This window comes from Orbicella franksi, chromosome 1 (assembly GCF_964199315.1).
Source record: "Orbicella franksi chromosome 1, jaOrbFran1.1, whole genome shotgun sequence".
Classification (NCBI taxonomy): Eukaryota; Metazoa; Cnidaria; class Anthozoa; order Scleractinia; family Merulinidae; genus Orbicella; species Orbicella franksi.
The window spans coordinates 14,514,061-14,523,656 of NC_138145.1; the positions used below are offsets into that span (position 1 = coordinate 14,514,061).

Genomic DNA, 9,596 nt, shown 5'->3' on the forward strand with positions numbered 1-9,596 from the left:
TGCCAATTCTACCCACCAAAAAAATACTGCATATTTGCTACTTTCTTATCACAAAAAATCGTTCCAGAACTATACTAAAATATTTTATCATGTATCTGCTCTTTACATTTCAGCGAAACAGTAAACCGTCGACCTCCTCTCCAACCAGTGTCGCCTGATGGCAGACAGGTACATGTACATATAATAATTAAATATGATAATAATCAATTTCTAATTATAAAAATTGTCAGTGATAACAACATGGAGATAATGTTTTGGTATGAATCTTCTTAGGAGAATGCTTCACAAAGCATGGTCAGTCAACTTGGGAAAACACTGGAAAATAAGGAAATAACATCTTCAGGTATACATGTAGAAGTTTCAGCAAATTTACTATTCCTGTAGGATAAAGTATACTGTTTGTATAATGTATTGACTAATTAAAACTAAATAACTCTGAGGAGGCACTGCAACAAGAGGAAACATGCAGGTACGACAGATGAGTAAATTTGTATATTCTAAAAACAGAGTGCAATGTCAAAGTGGAAAATGCACTTTTCAACTGGAAACTGAGAATGTTTTGTAGCTCTGAGAACTGTTTCCAGTCTTGGCCAATAAGGGAGCATGAAATCACATTCATTCATAAACGAGAAACAGTTCTCAGTATCCACCAATGAGAACGGGTGAATTTTTCATCGCAAACAAAATGTCTGGTAAGCATCTGTCGTGAATCACCGATAAGTAATTATTCTCGAACGTTTGTTTGTCATCATCTATTAACCACACATGAATGAGTTTACACAATGATCTTTTATCAATAATAGTCGAGTTGAATCTTTGCGAATTTCGACTATCTACAAGAATGGTGTTTACGTGGCTCTTTAACTAAGCTTATCAACAACAGCAACAAAAAAAGTACTCGGGATATTAAACCGAAAACTTTCCAGTTCAGCCGCACAAGTCCACATAATTGCGGTGCGGAAAATACAACGTGAAATTCTGCTTTTCCATTTTTCTTTCCTAACAAGCATATCAAGGAAGGTGGCAACTTACCAACAGTGTGTCGATCCGTCGTCCAAATGCAAATTTCATTAACTTTTTCCTGGGTCCATAAATCTAGAAAGCGAGAGATCGTTTTCCCTGAAATTCGCGCCAAAATTTTCCCACACTTGTTTAGCCACTGTTTCATTACGATCTCTTTGAGTATTTCCTCGGCAGCTTGGAGGATACCTTGTCACTTCTGATAATTTACCGTTTGGTGCAATCATTTTGATTCGTTCTTCGGCGCAACTCCAAACTCCTTTCTCTGAAATCTACCCTTAGCGCGCGCCAACCCGCCACGCCGGACGATATTTCCGATTTATGGCTACTTTATCAGAACATATCATACATTGAAAGGTCACCGGCGGGCGATTTAGGTCAAGATATTTTTAGAATTGAGAACTGTTCTCGTTTTCTACCAATCGACATGGTTTATATTGCTTGTATATTCGCTTGAAACAGCTTTATAAACTGATTATTTTCCTGGACGGATGATCAGTAATTCTTCGAACTACAGAGCAAGTAAATATTCTGCTGAAATCTAACGCTTAGAAAGCAATAATTCGTGTTTTCTCAAAACCACGAAATGACGAAACGCGACCAGGGCTTTCGAGGTGTCATGTTACGAGATCACGAGTGTTGCGTGTTGTTTTGACGTCATGTCACTCATCTCCGTTCATTACATTTATGGGAAGACTGTAACCTGAAAATCTGTTGTCTTGGTTTTTCTGTCTCGGTGGCCTTCCATAAAATAATATATTTACGGCAAACCGAATAATAAAATTTCGCATCTTATCGCGCTCTGCAAGGGTGGCTGAGCATTGAATTTTCGCTGAACGATTTCCTGTGCTGCATAGCCTTCTGTTCAAACATTCCCAGAATTGTTCTCGTTTTCAGCCAATTGGCGTTTTGTTTATCCGAGAACTGTTCGCAAATTCAGCCACTTAGCGTCAGAAAACCATGACATAATTTGCGTGTCACCCCCGAGGAGTATTTTCCGATCGTAGAAAAGGGACTTACTGTTAAATTGTGAGAACTGTTCTCAGTCTTAGCCAATAGGCTGATGTCAGTGTATCTCTGCATTAAAGAAAAGGAGTAATTTAGTTACTTGTGACGAATGGTAAAATCCGATACTCGCCGAGACCCCTGTTTGAAAATCCGAGACCGAGACCAAAACACGCAAGACTTCGACACCGAAATAAATGCAATATAAACGAGACTTCGAGACTCTTCGCAAAGGCTGTCGAGATTTCGAGATCGGATGAAAAGTTTGCAAGACCCAAGATTTTGGAAGTACCATTCGCCACCCCTTTTAATGGATTATGGGGACAACGAGTGAAATGAACTTGGCCGACAATTTCTTGCCTGTGAAAAGGCTTTGAATTCTGGTTGTTTTTAGTAATTCTTTCGCGCTCTCCACCGGGATTACTCAGCATTGAATTGTCGCTGAACTATTTTCGCGCCGCAGAGCTTTCTTGTTTTAACATTCCTGTAACTGTTCTCGCTTTCAGCCAACTGGCGTTTTCTTTGGCCGAGAACTGTTCGCAAATTCAACCACTTGGCGTCAGAACAGACGATGGTATAATTTTGACAGGTTCCGGCTCAATTTCCTTTGTTTGTTCTTGGTCTTGGCTAATCGGCACCCTTGTTATGAAAGCTAAAACAGCACTAAAAGCGTCACAATGTACTAAAAGTTTCTCAAATGAGACATTTGGTCGTGTTTTGTCCTTCCTGTACCCATTTCCCTTCATATACGCCTTTACTGGTTGGGAAAAATTCCACAAAATTGTGCACGCGTGGAAACGGCATGCAAGTATTTACGAGTGAACAATTTGCGAGTCAAAAGGACTTATTGTTATTAATGTGAGAACTGTTCTCAGTCTTAGCCAATAGATGGCAGTGTGAGTGTACCTCTGCATTCTGGAAACCGAGTAATTTAGTTTTCATTGCTCTCTACCTGTTCTACTATATCAAGTTTAATAAATGATGAGGACAACGCGCGGGAAAATGAACCCTTGCCTGTGAAAAGGCTTTGAATTCTGGCTGGCTCTTATTACAGTTGACTCCGGCTGATTCGAACCTTCAAGTGAAACCAGAAAGGGTTCGAATTAGCGGGAGTTCGAGTTTGCGAGAGATGGGAACAAATGACCGATGATGTGATGATACAACTGGTTATTTTGCTTACAAAACGACCTAACATAAGGAAATTGTGTTCAAAATGCGAAATGGCTAGCAGAGGAACACTACCGTGAGAAACCGTGCAATACATCAATGCTGACTCAATTCAGACAAAAATAAATTCAATTTTTTGGAGCATGTTTTTACTCATTACACCTTGGAGAAGGAGTTCGATTTATCGTGAGTAAAATCCTCTACCTGAAGGAAGAATAGACCACTTCGAGTTAGCAAAAGGTTCGAGTTCTCACAGGTTTCTTTCGCGCATTCTAAGGATGACTCAGCAGTGAATTGTCGCTGAACGATTTTTTCGTGCCGCAGAACTTTTTTGTTTTAACATTCCCATAACTGTTCTCGGTTTCAGCCAATAGGCGATTTGTTTGTCCGAGAACTATTCTCGAATTCAGCCACTAGCTTCCCACCCCTTGAAATGAATGTGGCTTTGTGCACTCAGTCTAGCCAGAGAGCCTACCTCGGCGGTGTATACTGGCTAAATCATGGAAATCGTGTAAGGTCCCATCAGTTGTATTGCGTTTAGCAAATTTGAAACCAGCATTTATTGAAATACTGAAGCGGCCGATTTCCTTGTCAGGGTTGCTTCATCTCACACTCACTAAAACAATGGACTTAGTGATCACGAGTGGGCTCGAATGTGTTACTAAATAAACATTTTCGTCTTCTTGTCACCTTATTTCAGTTTCCCAGTGTCCCTGTAAACATAAATTATGCTTTTACTCCACTGGAAGGCTCCACAAAATCTGGCAGGGATGAAAAGGGCATTCAACGCAGTCAACAATTTGAATGTTAGACCCTCCTTATCTTTAATATCCGAGAAGTGTTCTCGGTCTTGGCCAATCAAGAAATATTCTCATGGAAAGCGAGAAGAGCATTACAAGCGGCACAATTAAAATGAACTTTGTCGAATGACACATTAGCTCTTGTTTTGCTCTTTCTGTGCGCCTTTCCCTTCATATACGCCTTTAACATGTGAGGTCAGGCAAACTTCCGGAAAATTGTGCACGCAATATAGCATGAAAGCAGGATGTAATTCCGAGTCGACCGTTTGCGTTTCTATAGAAAATCATATTTCGTAATACGGTTTGCTACTGTTCGTTTTATTCAGGCTAGTAAGCAAGTTAAGTGGAGAGACTGGCGTTTCTAAGAGATGCTGGCTTTTACAAACATTTTGCAGAAACTCCGCTCGACTTTTCAACCACTTTAAAGTATTCTCGGTTTTCACGTGCCGTCATGAAAAACTAAAATTCAAATGTAAACAGACGTTTCTATTTATCTCTCCATCACGAAAAAGAAGTTTTAGAAATGTATCTGCTAGCATGTTTTCAGCTCGGTAGCGTGCTTTGTTTTGAAAATATAGCAGTTTTTGCAGCTGAAGAATCAAGAAATTTTCAGAGAGCACCAGTTGAAGCTTGACGCAGGTCATGTGCAGCTCACTAGGTGAACCGTTATCCACGAAATTAACCACGATCAAATAAACCGTTGAAATTAGTTTGTTCCAAAACAGTTTTCTCCCTTTACGTGTTTCACATATCGTCCTGTTTCCAACGGTGCAATTCACTTCCGCAGTGGAGATCAGTTCCTTTGTTTATTTCAGCATATATAATCATAAACTTCAGACAACCGGACTAGCGGCATTTGAGAGCAGCAAACCGCAAGAGTGCAAAATCCAAGCTCGTCTGAAACTACAGATATAGTGGCTAAGTTCTTGCCGATAGCCCCACGTAATGAAAACCGGGCTATTTTTCCACCTGGAAAAAGTGCGACACTCCAGATTTTGTCACTACTGTTTTGTCAATGAGGGAAAAACTTTACGAGTGGCAAGGAGATTTAGGAGATGCGGAGGAACCCACTCAAGGGAAGGATATCCTCAAAAGATGGAAGGCAAGCAACAGCATCATTCATGGGAACTTGAATGTAAGTGACTTATTTTTTGTGAAGGCGAATCCTTTCATGTTCTTGGTGTTAGATTGTAACTATTGATTTTCTCGAGAGAAAGACAGTAACCGTTAAGACTATTCTGCCTTTGATATTTTTAGGTAGTCAGTAGATTGCAAGATGAACGGTCGTCCACAAAAGCCAACCTGGATCAAACACTGCTTCTCGAAGTAACTGATGAGTTGGTAGGTCCCAATGTTTTTTTTTTGTTTTTTTTTCTGTCCCTCCCAAGTTTCTGGCAAGTCCTGGGATAAAAATCCCAAAACCTGGCGTTTCCGCCAATTCGCGGAGCAAAGTATTTACTGACATCCCCGAAACCGCCTCTGTTAGAGGTGCCACCCCTTGTAACTAATATTCAGGTTTTCGCTGACTGATATAATTGTATGAATCGATTACAGGAAAACCCGAGTAAGGGAAACACTACGAAGACCGAAAGCTTGAGAGTGCGGGTTGAGGTAACACTTTGCTCTCAATGGTCTATGCTTGGTGCCTTATTTGATTAGTACTCTCTGGATCAACAAAGAATAGGTCAATCAGGAATAGTAACAGCAGATTACGCACCGCAATTTTTGTGTACCTACATTAATGAAACATTGCATCTTGTACTAACTCGCTACATCCACAGCTAAGTCGCCGAATGGTATCTTCTCAAGGCTTACAGCAGTTTATGGCAGGTGGAAATATTAACTGTCTTGGTTCTTAGGGCCAAACCAAGAGCGAACGAAAAACCACCCAGACAACAGGGAAAATGACAAGAAAGTCAACTGAAGTAAGCTCATCCATACTTGATTTTATTTACAATCTGTCTTGCTCCTTTGGCAAAGACTGAGATGCCTATACAATGTTAGTTTCCCTTACTCGCTGCAGATAACCTTATCGTCGAGCAAAAGCTCTTGCTCGACGACCAGCACTCTTCGAGCGTTGTTCTCTCCTCGTCACCGGAAGCAACAGTGGGAGCCCCATTAGACGCCATACCGATGCCTTTTGTAGTAAGTGCTGCCTTTATACATTACCATTATATCTACTTAACTCACGTGACAACCGAAGTTAAACTGCATAGGAATCGAGGAGCAGCTAATACCACTTGTGAGTGAAAGATTTGCTACGTAATTGAGTGCTTGCCATGTAGTAACCTGCTTTTCATTTTCGCCTTTTATAGCGACGCACGTTTGTACCAAATAAGGGTCCCTTTCATAAATTCCTGTGAAGGAAGGGTCTGTGTCACTTTTGAAGAAAATCTAATCTGCCTCATTTTCAGACAAGAAAGTCAAAGAAATCCGTAAATACTGACTAGTAAAGGTATCATGGCTAGGGGAAATCTTAGGTCGATGGCTGAGTGATCTATATAGATGAACATCAGGAGCCAATTTGAAATTTTGTATGTAATAACCAACTGCGAGTGTCTCTACTATGCGTTGGCGGGATGTACGAACTTTAACGTGGTAGGCTCTACTAGCTTTCATCTCAGGTTCTTTAACTTTGTTATCCTAGTGTTTTTTCTTTTGTACAGCAAAGGCTAGTCCATGGCATCTCCCGGTCCCGACTCGGACGTTCTAACGAACCGACCACCTAAGCTCTCTAGCACTGAGATTGGGAGTGGCAGACATATATATAGTATCATAAACCATGACACTGTTACTAGTGAGCCCATATAGCCGTAGCGCAACTGTCTTTGACCACCTCGTAATATTGTTGTCATTGCTTTTAAGAGTACCTCCACGCCTCTGAAGAAAATGAAAGCTGAGTCACCTGAAGAGCCGGAATCGGTGAGTAACCACCCTTGCATCATCTATTTGAATATTGCTGTCAATTTAACTTATGTCTGATTCTTTCAGCAGATGCCCCATGAAGAAACCAATAATATGACGCCACCACGAGCGGCGGAGACGAGAGGACTCCAAGAATTGGACGTTTCAGAAAGAAAAGAAAAACAGGAACCTACGAAAAGCCGAGAGGTAAACCGATGAACGGCTACGTAGAAAGGAATGAATTATGTTGATTTCACAAATGGTTTACATGTACTAGAAAATAATTTACTACTGATAAGCTGTTTTCCTTTGCAGGTATCCAGTGGCATGTTTGTCGCTGTCGCATACAGTAACTGCGATTGTTTCTTTTTGGGGAGAGTGCTGAAGGCGGAAGATGGCATTTTTTCGATAACGTTTTTGGAACAAATTCATGGAAAAAATGGTGTGTTCGGTTGGCCCGCTCAGGCAACAGTGGAGACTGTGGACACCGAACAGGTCTTTATCACTGACCTAGAAGCCGAGGAAGCTGGTACAAACTGGCTAACGCCTTAACATTCCCCAGAATACAGGAAGTCCAAGAAGCATTCCCTCAGTGCAAAGAGGCACTAGTAGAAAGATTAAAGATTTCTCAGGTAATTACCATCATTTGATAGCTGACATAAAAAGCCTAAAAATGTGGTAGCCGGGAGTTACCAAGGATTGGCTTCCCAAAGAGAACTAAACTAAAAGGAATTCAACTCTATTACTGTAGTCAGTTTCATTTGCTTTTTTGATAACTACGTCTTTTTTAAACGTATTACCACAATTTCACCCTTTTACAATTTGGCAAAAATTCGTTTTCGTCAGGTTCAAGCCATATGGAATGACACTTCCACCCCTTACTGCACTTTCAAAACTGGTGTTACTTGAATTGGAAGGATATCAAAACACTGCAATTAGGAATGCCGGACATCCACGAATCTTTAATGGTGTCTCTATTTGAGCCATCGACAACCTGGATGGCTAAATGATTCAGTAAGTAGGATTTTACTGATAAGAAACGGCTAATGCGTAGTCAGTTAACTACGCATCCACTAAATGCGAAAGGAGCAAGATTCCAGCGCTCTCTTGATTTTCGGTTTCGCTTTATAGAAACAAATGCAGAACAAATTTACACCTTTTTTAATCTTTGCGAGCTTCTAACAGTCTCCTTTAATATAACAGGTTATCAATGCGTATATGGCAGTATTAGAAAAACGGGCCTACAAAAACGTAAGTATCAGATGACTGTTACGGTCAATGTTGCGTCACATCATGAGTAGCAATTTTAATTAAAAGTAGTTTAAGAGCTCTCTTTAACAGTTGCAGGGCAAGTTCGTTATCACTGCGAATAGTTTTTTCTATGAAAGAACTAAGCAAGGGATGCCCTGGCGCAAAAGGGTAAGTAGCTGACATACACATTACATTCATACCACTTTGAACGTACGTGCAGAATTAATTTTTTTTAAAAATTGGTATACATGAGACTCACAATTACGCAAGGGTTCCCTTAAAATTTGAAATGGAAATAGAGGGAAATTTTAAGGGCGTCTAAATGTTGGTAATTGTAAATGTAATATGTAATTTTTTGTGAATGTAATTTTTGTTTACCCACGGAGCACCAAGGAGTTCACAAGAACTCGTTCAGAAATGTCGGTGCATTCAAGGATCGAATTGGAATTTGAGAAATGTTGGTTTTTGAGGAGAGGGGAAAACTGGAGTACCCAGAGAAAAACCTCTCGGAGCAGAGAAGAGAACCAACAACAAACTCAACCCACATATGACGCCGGGTCCGTGAATTGAACCCGGGACATTGGTGGGAGGCGAGCGCTCTCACCACTGCGCCATCCCTGCTCCCCATTTTACTATAATATACTATATTTTATGTTCAAGCTTAACTATCCGTCATGTAACAAAGAAGAAATTGTCATAGTTATTTATCAACCTGTGTACTTTTTTCCAATGTCTGCTTATTGCATTTGGTTACAACTTGACATTTCGGCATACAAGAAATTTGTGTTCCCCCGTCAGGCTGCCCAGTGATTTCACTGGACACTAGGCGTAAGTATACTTATGGGGAATTACGGGCTCAGATACTTAACCTAAACATAACCGCCACCGATAATAATCACCTTAGACAAACTGAAGCTCATTGGCTTTTCTCGAACTCGCTCATCATTTTTAGTTTTACAAAAGAACCATGGACATTAACAATTTATCGTATAACCAGGGCCTTCCATCTGAAAAAGACGGGGATTAAACTCCCGACGGAGGCTATTGCATTGGGTGTAAATCAAACCTTATTTGATCCCTAACAGACACAATTTCAAAATTACACCAACAAATATATGAGCTACGGTAACCTGAATCACAACAGCGTCGTCGAAATGCCTAGACCACAATAAAGATAATAGCACTAGTTATTCCCTCACGTTAAACGTTAAGCGATATCTTGATAAATGTATTTGCGCTCGACTCGTCTCGAAAATCCAAAGGGACAATTTATTACAATCCGTTATTTAGACCTCTAAAAGAGATGACAAGCATGACGTAAGCCTATATTATTCACAATTTCCTTGCAAGGGTCTTCCTAACTAAAAGGAGCCAGCTTGAGGGATGTTACTGGACTGACTTGGCCAGTCCTCACCCCTTACAAAACGATGATGTCAGCTGTGGAGTCTA

General features: G+C 40.6%; 1 protein-coding gene across 2 annotated transcripts; it reads left to right on the top strand.

Moving 5' to 3' along the window:
- The first annotated feature begins 6,684 nt into the window (after nt 1–6,684).
- On the top strand, nt 6,685–8,441 carry LOC145483310 (uncharacterized). Of its 2 annotated transcripts, XR_014048901.1 has the most exons (4): nt 6,685–7,103; nt 7,212–7,910; nt 8,100–8,147; nt 8,238–8,441. XR_014048901.1 is itself a non-coding variant. In XM_081461805.1 (2 exons), exons 1-2 carry the CDS (start codon nt 6,987–6,989, stop codon nt 7,446–7,448), a joined length of 354 nt encoding a protein of 117 aa, XP_081317931.1. In that variant the 5' UTR covers nt 6,685–6,986; the 3' UTR covers nt 7,449–8,080. The 2 variants fall into 2 exon arrangements, 1 of the variants encoding a protein (XP_081317931.1); XM_081461805.1 differs by lacking the exons at nt 8,100–8,147; nt 8,238–8,441 and having other exon boundaries at nt 7,212–8,080.
- The last annotated feature ends 1,155 nt before the right edge of the window (nt 8,442–9,596 follow it).

Coding starts and splice junctions, on each gene's coding strand:
- LOC145483310 (XM_081461805.1), top strand. CDS start 6,987: ATGCCCCATGAAGAAACCAATAATATGACGCCACCACGAGCGGCGGAG. Junction 7,104..7,211: donor AACCTACGAAAAGCCGAGAG/GTAAACCGATGA, acceptor TTTCCTTTGCAG/GTATCCAGTGGCATGTTTGT.